The sequence below is a fragment of the Trachurus trachurus genome (assembly GCF_905171665.1).
Source record: "Trachurus trachurus genome assembly, chromosome: 4".
NCBI lineage: Eukaryota > Metazoa > Chordata > Actinopteri > Carangiformes > Carangidae > Trachurus > Trachurus trachurus.
The window spans coordinates 27,203,575-27,216,295 of NC_139898.1; the positions used below are offsets into that span (position 1 = coordinate 27,203,575).

Genomic DNA, 12,721 nt, shown 5'->3' on the forward strand with positions numbered 1-12,721 from the left:
TCTGTTCAAGACATTTTCAGCCTCAACGACTCATGGACGAGGGCGAAGCTGGTAAGGAGAGCAGGTAAACAGCCTCCCTCAGTCTCTGCTCTCCAGCAGCCAGAGCACTGACTCACTGACCAATGGGCTCACTGTGTTGGCAGGAATCTCCACTTTCCCTTTGGCCATCAGTGGAAAATCACCACAGTAGTAGAGTAGAGGAGTGAGGGGAAAGCAGAGGTGCGGTCCTGACTCTAAAAGAGCCCTCTGTCCGGGCTCTGGCCTGCAGCCAGGCAGCAGCAGCAGAGACGTGTCAGACCTGATACACACCAGGGACGCACACTTCATAAACTCTACACTGAGCTTCAAATCCTCGAGCTGAGAGTCTTGTGATTCCTGAATGGCACCTTGTAGATGACCACGCAGTAAATCAGTGAAAGCACAACCTCCTCTGAGCTTCACACGAGGACTTTAAGCCACAGACAGACTTTGGACTTTGGACCCCAGAGTCGTCATATAAAGTAGCAGAGAGACGAAGAGGGAAGTATTTTACCTGACGCAGGGAGGACGAGAGAAGGAAGCCATGGCCATGTGGAGGACAGCGGCAGCTCTAGTGCTGATAGCACATGTTGGTAAGAACGGCTTTATTACATCTAAATACAAAGTATCTGTGTTTCTGTTTTACTTGTGCATCTGCATTTTTTTAATAGTTCATTTCAGGTCCTTGTCTCAGAAGAAAAAAATATATTTTTGCAACATGGTATCAAAAAACACAAGGAACTTAAACACAGAAAAAAAGTGAAGACAGTAAAAAAGTTGGCACACTACATTTAAACAATTAAACAAAGGAATATTGATTTTTTTTTTTTTAGGTCTTTATGTGTGTGCAAGTTAAATCACTTGTCCCTTGTGTTAAAATTCATTTAAGACACAAATGAGAGAGTTGGATGAGCGTTTAGGAGCGACACTCAAATGTAAATGAAGAGCAAATGGCCTTAACACAACATTCAACGTAATACTAATTATACATAATCAGCTGTTTGAACTTGTTTTCTCAAGTTCAGTAACTACAGTTTCAAAAGTCATGAGACGACTTTGAACTAATTATTCAAATTCAGTTCAGTTCACCCCTTAACACTTCAATCAAGTTTAAAAATATTTTCTTTTATTTTCAATAGAGATTTAAAGGTTTATTAAGTCTTATCTCACATGTTGGATCATTTTTATAGAGGAACTTTCAGAGCAATTTGATTTTTTGATGAGGCTGCCTTCCTGTGTTTCACCAAATGCTTACAGAAATAGTTTAATGACCACAATCAACCGTCCTGAAATCCGATGCACGTTGTTTGGCAGAGGTCTCAAACCAAACCAGTGGTGCCCAACACAGCTTGTCACAGTTATTTACAGTTTAGTTTTAATATGTTTACGGTTGGAGCTTCAAGTACATGCTTATATTTATATTGAGAGAGTTGGATGAGCGATTAGGAGCGAAGACTTAATGAGAAATGTTATATTTCTTATAAAAGTGAAGCATTTTACAAGAACTTAAAAGTAAAGACACAACTTTCAGGTTGGGAAGAACTTTAACTTGAACAGTTGGTGCAGTTGAAATGACAAAAGATTACTAAATGGGCCCCATGGGTCCTTGAGGCCCCGGCCCTCATTTGAAAAAGAGGCACAAAATGACCACAAAGAGAAAACCAGGATGTTTCTGTTAAACACTCGATGCTGTCTTTATCAACCACTTGTTGGAGTAATGTAATAACTGAACTGTTTCTGTCTCCGTCTCTCTCAGTGTTTGGTCAGAGCACCATCAGATGGTGCACCATCTCAGAGAACGAGCAGAGGAAATGTCAGGCCATGTCGGAGGCTTTCGCCCGCGTCTCCATCCGTCCATCTCTTGGCTGTGTCAACGGCCAGACAATGGAGGGCTGCGTTCAGAAGCTGCAGGTTGGTTTTGATAATGAAATGGTTTAAACTCGTTGAACTTAATAGTGTTTGTTGTCCCTGTATCATCACACTGTGGATTCATGTTGATCATTATATTGCATTTTAATAAATTTCCTTATCTATTCTCTCTGTATCAGCCAGGACAGCAGGGGACTCATTAAAAGCTAAATCACTCAGACAGGGCAGAACGCACAATCAGGTTTCAGATAACACAGGCCATATGGAAAGTTGCAGTAAACATCTTAACAGGTGATGCAGTTCAGTTATCAGGCCGGTTTATGACGACCACAAACGGGAGGATTTCTGATCTGTGACCAGTATGTCCTGATTAACAGAAGCTGCAAATCAAACAAAATAATGCATCATAAATTTTACTCAGTAGCCTTCCCTAAATGTTTTTTTTTTATCATCACAAGGCCACAGATGAGCTACAACAGACTTTTAACACTTTATTTCTCCTTTTTAATATTTTTTATATTCTTTGTCTCTGCAGAACAAAGAAGCTGATGCCTTGTCCATATTTTCCAAAGACATCTACAACCTGGGAAAGACGGCCTCCTTCAAGATGGCCGCCGCCGAATCAAAGGCTGATGGTAAGATTCAACGACAATAACTAATCGGAAATCGCATTGTTTGATGATGACGGGGAACATGATGGTCAGAGTTGCTGCTGTACTGTTATGTGTGATGATGCTCATTGAGTATCGTTTCCAAATGTGTTGATGAGGATGTCGTTTTTAATATTCAGTTCATCTGGAAAACACCAAATTATGTTACTGTCTTCTTCAATCATTGGTCTTCATTAGAACTGACATTAATGTTTTCTTTTCTGTCATAAAAAAACAACTTGCGGCTTGTTATTTCTTGTCAAATTTATCTTTCTTTCTTCTACTTTTTCTACATAACTCCATTCCCTTGTTTCTCCCTCATATTCTTGATATGTGCTGATTCTCCACTTGCAATGACACATTAGCTCAGTGTAATCTTGTAGTTCATCATAGATAACACAGCAGCTCTGATTTATCACCTCCTATAATCTCTTCACAGAACAGGACTGAAAGTCTGTACTTTGATCTGGGTCTTCCCTGATAATAACATGTTACTGTGCAACTGTCTAATGTCCCAGTGTCACACGTGTGTCGTTAACACCAATGCTGCTGCCGTTGCCTCAGATACTGGTGCCGTCTACTACGCGGTAGCCGTGGTGAAGAAAGCAAACTCTGCCATCAACATCAACAACCTGGCAGGAAGAAATACCTGCCACACTGGGAAAGGCCGAACAGCCGGCTGGAACATGCCTTTGGGATACTTCATAGACCAGGGTTACATGTCCGTGATGGGCTGCGACGTCTCACAGGGTAGGACAAATGCTCATATACTCAATTACACACATATATCCTTCTGAAGCTGCAGAGAGGCATCTGTGATTATATATATGTGTGTGTGTTTGCCATCAGGTGTGGCAGATTTCTTCAATAAGAGCTGCATCCCCGGAGCGAACACGGTGGAAGATCCTCCAGCTCTGTGTGCGCTGTGTGCAGGAGATGACCTTGGAAATCACAAATGTGAGAAGACCGACAAGGAGAGATACTACAGCTATGAAGGCGCTTTCAGGTATAGCACACATTCATACTGCAATACTCGAGAGAAATGTACCGTGGCATGCAACAGTTTGGGCACCCCCGGTCAAAATTTCTGTTAATGTGAACAGTTCAGCAAGTGGAAGATGAAATTATCTCTAAAAGGCATAAAGTTACAGATAACACATTCTCTTTACATTTTAAACAATATCTTTTCTTCTTTTCTTTGGAAACGATCACAGCGTGTAAATAGTAAATATCTCTTGCAGGCTGCTGCTTTGTTTCCCTTTTTCACTCTAAAACTGTAAAAAACAAACAAAAATAATACACTGATATTGCTTAAAATATTGCAAAAGAGTTTTTCATGTTTGATTTTATGCCTTTTGGAGATCACTTAATCTTTCGCTTGCTTAAAGGAATAGTTCACCAAAAAATGAAATTCAGTCATTAGCGACTCACCCTCATGCTGATGAATACTCCGGAGTAGTTTTTTATTTCTCAAAGTGCATCTGGAGACCCGGGAGGCCGGTTCATAGTCCAACGATATCCTTATATGAGAGTCAATAGTGCCCGACACAAAAAGTCCATAAAACTACACAAAAACCATTTAATATTCCTCCATACTACTCGTCTGCTGCAATCCAAGTGTCCTGAAGGGATATAGTCGAGTTTACTCGAAACAACGTCATTTAGGACATTTTCACAGCCCAAACAGTCCTGTATTAAATTTGCCTGGGGTGCGCTCTCACTTTGACGCGTGTGAACGTCAGAGCGCAATACAGGACTGTTTAGGCTGTAAAAATGTCCTAAATGATGTAGTTTCAAGTGAACTCTGGACTATATCCCTTCAGGACACTTGGATTGCAGCGGACGAGCAGTATGGAGGAATATTACAAGGTTTTTGTGTAGTTTTATGGACCTTTTTGTGTCTGGAGCTATTGACTACGAACCCCCCTCCCGGGTCTCCAGATGCACTTTGAGGAATAAAAAACTACTCTGGAGTATTCATCAGCATGAGGGTGAGTCAATAATGACTGAATTTCATTTTTTGGTGAACTATTCATTTAACTGTCCACATTAACAAAAAGTTTTGAGCAGGAGTGCCCAAACTTTTGCATGCCACTGCACAGTATGTACATGAAGAATGCATGTGTTTTTTGTTTTTGTTAACACTTTTCTAGATTCCTTCTTTTCCCAGTTTAAGCAGCTTTCACTGTGCGTTTCTCTGTAGATGTATGGCTGAAGATGCAGGAGAGGTGGCCTTCATCAAACACACCACAGTGGAGGAGAACACTGATGGTAAGGTCTTAGCGATGGATGAACACTGATCAGGTGGTTAAAACAGCAACTGTGTGGTCAAAGTTTGTTAACCAGCTGGTCTTGTTTCTCACCAGGCAAAGGCCCGTCGTGGGCAGCGGCACTGAAGTCGTCTGATTACGAGCTGTTGTGTCGCGACGGCACCAGAGCTCCGGTCACTCAGTGGAAAACATGTCACCTGGTCCGGGTCCCGTTCCGCGGCATCGTGGTCGGCGATCACGTCACTCCCTCTGTGGTGTTCAGCATGCTGACCCAGGGGCTGGTACGTTTCTGACAACTCACACACCCAAGATCAACAACATCACCCCACTAGTGTTTCCTGTCACCTGTCCCACATCCCCTGATATTTGAAAATAGACATTTAATATTGTCTATCCCTATAGTCATAGCAGTAGGTTCGTTACCTTTATTTGTCGGTGCAAGTGTCGGTGTCGGTGCAAATTCCAAAACGCTCTGGTGGACAAGTTGTGACCTGCACATTCACCACGCTATGAGATAATAACGAAACATTACGAGATAGAGTTGTTTTAGAGGCAAATCCAGAGACTGCTAGCTGAAAAACTGTCCCTGAAGGCAACGCGCATCAGCGGTTTTGCATGAATTTACCTCTGAAAAGACTCCGTCTCATAATTTATCTCGTTATTATCTCATAGCATGGTGAATGTGCAGGTCACAACTTGTCCACCAGAGTGTTTTGGAGTTGTTGGATTGTGTATTGATGAGTATATGATGAGTTTGATGAGGGAAACCAAGAAATCCCATTAGCCTCCGTAGCGTAGCTCTGAGCAGCTCGCGGCTCTGCTCCGCCGTTCTAAAAATAGCTTGCACTGACAATTAAAGGTAACGAACCTACTGCTATGACTATAGGGATTATGGCAATGGGCCAATTTGCCAAAATGTTGAACTATCCCTGTAAAGGAGCCATGTTTTGGTATCAGTACATAGTCAACATTAGCATTAGCAGCTGTTTACTTACCAGTCCAGATAATGTGCATAACTTGCAACAGCATTTGAGATTCCTCTTGTCCACATTCACTTCAAAGCTGACATTCCCAGACAAAAACACTGATGAGGATGTTTTAAAATACAGTTTTAATCTGTATTAGCGCCCCAAACTGTCCATGTGTGATGTCATAAGACTAATAATCATGTTTGATCATTCTCGTATGCAGGCTATGGTCACCCTCAGACAGCCAAATTTGTCTTAAATCTCATTAACCTCTGTTAAATGTGATAATGCATTTTCAAAGTGAAGTTAATAAAGTGTCACTTCCTGTCTGCAGGAGAAGTCGGGATTCTCCATGTTTTCATCTACGGAGTTTGGAGGAGGAAGCTTACTGTTCTCTGAGTCCTCCACCACGTTTCAACCGGCCGAGTCAGAAGACCACAAGGCCTGGATGGGTCGTCAATACTACAATGCTCTGAAGGCCATGGACTGTAAAGCAGAGAGTAAGACCACTGCTATCTGATGCATACTCTATATTCAATATGCAACATATGTATTTCACTATTTCTGAAAAAACTAATGCAGAGTTTGCTCCACGATTACTAGACTATTTCTATGTCTGTTATTTTTATTACTCTTAGCAACATCTATGTTAACCATGTAGCCTACACCTCATTACTGTAAATGTCACACTTTCACACAGTAAAATACTTAAATGGTATTAGCTTTTTCTCTAGTTAATAATAATAAAAAAAGGTTTAAATCAGTAAGGCAGGTGAAATGTGAGTACCTTGTAAATCAGAGTTGGACTCATTCATATATTTCTGATTAAACAGGAAACACGCCTCCTCATCCATCAGTATTTCTTTCCTTTTTTTTTTTTTTTTACCACTCACCTGTCTTTCTCTAAATTCCCCAGGTACGCTGCGGTGGTGTGTGCTGTCCAGCGGTGAGCAGCAGAAGTGTGCTGACATGGCCACGGCCTTCCAGACTAAAGGTCTGACTCCGACCATCAAGTGTGTCTACGGGAACTCTGTGGACGACTGCTTGAACAAAATCAAGGTGACTTATTTTTTTTGTTTCTCACTGCTGCCTCCTCCACAGCTGCTCCACTGATAGTTTTAGCTATAGTTTTTTGTTTTGTTTTCGAGGATGAGACTGATATGTTCAAGAGTTTAAGTTCAATAATCAGAAAATGTTATCACATCAACTTACATGCTGATGCTGAGTAATGATTACCAGGTTCACCATATTGATTTAACTTGTTAGCATGCTAGTTAACACTGAGCCAAATGTGCAACTGAGGCTGAAGGGACGATCAGTACCATTTCATGGTAATTTTAAAAGTTGTTGAGACATTTGAAAACCACAAATATCAACCTGCTGATGGCACAAGTTGGAAAATCAGGGCACCACCCATGGATGTATATGATCCATGGCACCACCGAATTCATTAGGATTCATCCTCTGGGGATCATGAATGTCTTAAGTATTATTAAAGGGATAGTTCAACATTTTGGCAAATTAGCCCATTGCCATAATCCCTATAGTCATAACCATAGATATGATTATTATTATATAGGGATAGAGTTGTTTTAGAAGTAAATTCATGCAAAACAGCTGATACGTCTGCCTTCAGGGGCAGTTTTTCAGAAAGCAGTCTCTGCATTTGCCTTGAAAACAACTGTTTCGTAATGTTACATTATTATCTCATAGTGTGGTGAATGTGCAGGTCACAACTTGTCTACCAGAGCATTTTGGAGTTGTTGGATTGTGTAGTTGATGAGTTTGATGAGGGAAACCAAGAAATCCCATTAGCCTCTGTAGCATAGCTCTGAGCTCTGCCGTTCTAAAAACAGCTTGCACCGACAATTAAAGGTAACGAACCTACTCCTAAGATTATAGAGATTATGGCAATGGGCAAATTTGCCAAAATGTTGGACTATCCCTTTAAGATATTTCAGTCCAAACCATCGGAGCATCAACACTTACTCATGAACACCAAGCCAAAAGACAAACTGATATGTTTATTTCCAGCTGTTCTCAGTCTGTGCTCTCCTGTTTCACTCTGGTGCAGAACAACGAGGCTGATGCCATCACTCTGGACGGAGGTTACATCTACAAAGCAGGAAAAGACTACGGCCTCGTCCCTGCGACCGCAGAGAGCTACACGGGTAAAAACACAAAGAACAAAAACACCACCGCTGCCTCATCGCTCTGGATTCAAACACACACATTCATCGTTTTCCTTTTATCCTTTTTCTTTTTCGTCTCCAGAGGACCGTGATGGCTCCATGTACTACGCAGTCGTGGTGGTAAAAAAGACTAGCTATGACATCCGTAACCTTGACGACCTGCGTGGCCGCCGCTCCTGTCACACCGGATATGGTCGCACCGCTGGCTGGAACGTTCCCGTGGCAGCGCTGATAGAGAAAGGCCTGATCACCCCACAGCAGTGTGAGATACCCAAAGGTCAGTGGCGTGTTGGCGTGTGTGAGTGTCAGTGAGAGTGACGGAGGCGGCAGACGACCAGAAAATATTTAGACTTTAGACTTTTTTTAACAGGGACAAAATACATATATTTCTTAATTGATTAGTCTGCTGATTACTTAAAAAAAAAAAAAAAAAAAAAGTTATGTTAAAATGCGTGTTTTGATTCCACCACCACCACCAGTCCTCCTGAGGTCCCTGTCTCTCTTTTTTGCTGTCAATTGTCAAAGTAAAGCAAAAAAACAGTGCAAAGTGTAAGAGTACTCAAGGTGTTCAAGCATTTATGTACAATGTTGTCTTTATATGTAGAGTTTTTATTCTAGATGTGTGAACCTGAGGTCAATTTAAAAAAAAAAATAGAAACAGGCAATAACATACACAATTTATAAACTGACAATACACTGACCAAAAACAGACAAACAGAAAACAAAGGACAGAACAAACCTGACGACATAATAAAGCAGAAAGCAGGACCAAAACAGGACAGAAAAGTAAAAAAGAAAAAAAAGGGATGTGAAACTACTAAAACAGCAACAGTACATTTACTCAAACGTACGTTTTTTTCCCCCATTTTTTAATGCATTTCTATCTTATCTTGATTTGTTGCGATAATGTTTTCCAAAAGAAATTGGCGTCGCACTTTATTTCTAAAAAAAAAATCAAGTTCAGAATGATCATGTTTACAATCTGCGGGCGTTTTGCATCCAGTACTCCAAACAAAATATTTAGTGGTGTAAATTAATTCATAATTAATCTTTTTGGGTCTTAGCCACTTCTGATAAAATGATTTGGTGGTTTTGATAACAACATGAATTTGATAACATGTGATCATGCTGCATCACTATGTAAATTTGTATACAATGTAATGTGTCCATTGTTTGACTTTCCTGTTTCCTGTCTTCTCCCATGATGCTCAGCGGTGGGCGGGTTCTTCAAGCAGAGCTGTGTCCCAGGTGCCAATCAGGCTGGTTTCCCCAGCAACCTGTGTGATCTGTGTGTGGGAGACAGCGCAGGAAGCTCCAAGTGTGAGAAGGGAAAAGACCGGTACGATGGATACGACGGTGCATTCAGGTACTGAAACACTGGAACACCACAAACCAACCACTGCCCCTCACAAGAATAACATGTCAGCATCTCCAATATTTATTGTAATGACATCTATACCAGTTTTTTTATATTACATTTTTACATTTTACGTTTTACTGTCCCTTTTTAAAGTTTTTACACAGTGGACGCTCTAAATACTACACCACCGATAATCTCAGGTCTAATCTAAGCAATAAGAAGTGCTGTGATATTCATTTTTTAGGATTGCTTGAATTCATCCAAGAGTTCACATAGAAACTTGAAACTGAGATGTAATTGTTGCTGATTGTTCTGTCAGTTTTCACAGGGCTGTAGTCTTGTACGTAGATGCTTCTTACTGAAACATACCTTGGGAATTACAGTTGATTTTTTCATGAAGCTTTTATGACTTTTATCAATGAACTGATTATTTTTCCTGTAAACTTACTCAGCTTTTATAAAGCGCTGAGCCCCTAAAAATAGAAAAGCTACTTGTATGTGTACTGCACTCTTCACTCTTCATGTCTATCTGTACATTCAGGTGTATGGCGAAAGGAGACGGAGACGTGGCCTTTGTCAAACACTCTACTGTCTTCCAAAACACCGATGGTGAGAGAAGCAGCTGCTTTTTAGATTCTCACAGTTTTTGGTTTTTTTGGGGGGGGCTGGGTCTTAAGAACAGTTTTAACCCACCTGACTGTGTTGTTGTGTTGACTCCAGGAAATGGCGAATCCTGGGCTACAGGTCTCTCCTCCAAAGATTTCCAGCTGCTCTGCTCTCAGGGCTCTAAAGCCGAGGTCAACCAGTACAAACACTGTAACCTGGCCAGAGTCCCCTCCCACGCTGTGATGGTACGGCCTGGCACCAACATCCACGACATCTACGGACTCCTGGACCACGCTCAGGTAAGAGTCTCCTTCATACTGACAAGAAACTGTTGGAAGATATGAAATCCTTCAGAATAAAATACTTTTATGTCATCATCATGTTGTGGTTCTTCTTGGTGTTGGATTCAAGGATGGTCTGACATCTGAGTGTCAACATTTAGCTGCTAAAAAAATGTGAAGAGATGAAAAAATATGCGGTGTTGTTAGACAAGAAGAACCGATCAGCAGCATAACTTAGAGTAGTTTTTTATTCCTCAAAGTGTATCTGGAGACCTGGGAGGGGGGTTCGTAGTCCAACTTTGTGTAGTTTTATGGACTTTTTGTGTCGGGCGCTATTGACTCTCATATAAGGACTACAAACCCCCCTCCCGGGTCTCTAGATGCACTTTGAGCAATGAAAAACTACTCCGGGGTATTCATCAGCATGAATTTCATTTTTTGGTGAACTATTGCTTTAAGTCTAACACAGTATTTGTTAAATAAAACATGTTTTACTTCCTGTTAAAGGTGTACAGAAAAGAAAATTGAATTTGAGCCCACTTTGGGTCATAAAATTAATGTGATAACTCATCTTTCAGACGTTGTAGGCCAAACTTTGTGCAAAATTCTATTTTTGAGTAAATCCGGGATGAAAGTGTGTATTTTTTTTTTCGCATTGGATAATGCAGGCGCACGGATTATACGTCAGCCTGTACACGATTCACCAGCCACTGATATTGGATCCGTCATCCGTCATTCAAACGTCTGAGACACGCACACACACACGGAGCTCGGTCTCGCCCCAAGCTTTGAATATCCCGCCCGCTCGATAACGACCAATCAAATTCGTTTTCCTCACTCGGGTAAACTCGTGTTGCAGCTCGTGACAACTCGGCGCGACAAACAGGACAAACGGCCATTTCTGTACACCTTTAAACCACAAAAGCTTCTCTAAAGCAATATTCACAAATTCAACATGAGATCACAGTGTATAGTATACATATATATAGTGAAAGAACTGAAAAATAAAAATGTCCATTTATATTATCCATTCATGATTTCCCAGGAATGTATTAATGAATTAATTAAGGTGCACACTACTTGTCAGCCATATGTCTCCAATCATAAACAGTAGGATATAGTGTCTTTGTGGATAGTCTAGTAAAGTTAATCATATTCTGACCAGAAAATAAATAAATAGATGTGAACTTTTAGTGTTTCAGAGTTTTGACATATCTCCTTATCTCCTCTCTTCACTGTAGAAGCACTTCAGCAGCGACACCGGCTCTGGCTTCAGGATGTTTGACTCAACGGCTTATCAGGGCACAGACCTCATCTTCAAAGACTCCACCGTTCGCCTGGTGGGCGTCGCTGACAGGAAGACCTACCAGGAGTGGCTGGGACAGGGCTACATGGACTCTCTGGTGGAGCTGGAGTGTAATTCATCCGCTGCAGGTAAGAAATGCATCAGTTTAATATGCATTATGACCATGTAAAGGAGCTATTTGTAAGTTTTGCTACTCCTACAGAGCAAAACTAAGCATTGTAATTTTCTGAAAGTGACTAATTATAACCTTCACTATTCCCTGAGGACGTTACCTTCTCTGATATTTCACGGTGTCTCTCCCTCTGTTCCAGTGACGTCGTCTGCGTGGCTGATGCTGACGGCCCTGCTCAGCTTCATGCTGACCAACGTCTGGATGTAAAAGCGCATCCTTCCCTCTTTCTCCTACTCCTTTCCTCAGCCCTTCTTTCTGATCCACTCCTCTCCCCCTCCCTTTGGTGTTTTATGGTAAAATCGCATATCTTCTTCCTGATTGTATGATATTTGAATGTACTGTATGAGAGGATGGCATGTTGGAGCCGCCTTTGGATTTAAAATGTTGCTACCGTCGAGGTAAAAGAAGGATTTGTTCTTAGCGGGCAGAGAAAAGTTAGTTTAGAGATGAGAGAAGGTGTCGCGACCACTTTGTTTACTGAGGGTGAGCTGCCATATCAGTGTGTATGCTGCCACCTGTTACATTGCTCTACAGTGGTCGGTGCCTCTCTGTCTCTCCAAAGAACACACAGTCTGATCTTTAAACACCACATGAGCCACAGGTTACGCCTTGACTTCCCTGAAACTACGTCACTTGAACCTGACCTTTGAGTTTACTGACGTTTGTCCCAGATTTGATTCTTGATTCTGCCTCTTCCTCGATAGAAAGCAGGTGAAACACAGCATTTGTGGAGCTTATAGAAAAAAAAATTACATAATCTTTTTGCAGCACTTTGGATAATCCTCAGAGCACACGCTCCGTAACTTTTATAGGGAATTAGTAAACAGTAGTAGTAGTAGAAAGTAGGCTACTGTTTGGGGATTATCCAAATAATTTCAAGTAAAGTCACTCTTGAATTTTAACTTTTCAGGAATGTGAGCATTGTATTGAGGTGGATATACATTTACTCAAATGCACTAAATAAATGAGAAAATATGTTTTTTTCTGTTATTCAACCTAAGCAACACTTTACTTTAAAAAAAAAAAGGT

At 41.2% G+C, this 12,721-nt stretch overlaps 1 protein-coding gene across 1 annotated transcript; it reads left to right on the top strand.

The window, feature by feature from the left end:
* Window positions 1–562: 562 nt before the first annotated feature.
* Window positions 563–12,059, top strand: meltf (melanotransferrin; the record flags this gene model as incomplete). Its single annotated transcript, XM_083969827.1, has 16 exons — window positions 563–611; window positions 1,775–1,929; window positions 2,423–2,522; window positions 3,102–3,287; window positions 3,387–3,543; window positions 4,741–4,808; window positions 4,904–5,088; window positions 6,110–6,275; window positions 6,692–6,834; window positions 7,850–7,946; window positions 8,050–8,244; window positions 9,180–9,333; window positions 9,869–9,936; window positions 10,048–10,232; window positions 11,456–11,648; window positions 11,832–12,059. The coding sequence occupies 16 exons, from the start codon at window positions 563–565 to the stop codon at window positions 11,897–11,899; spliced, it is 2,169 nt and encodes a 722-aa protein (XP_083825953.1). The 3' UTR covers window positions 11,900–12,059.
* Between the last annotated feature and the right edge of the window lie 662 nt (window positions 12,060–12,721).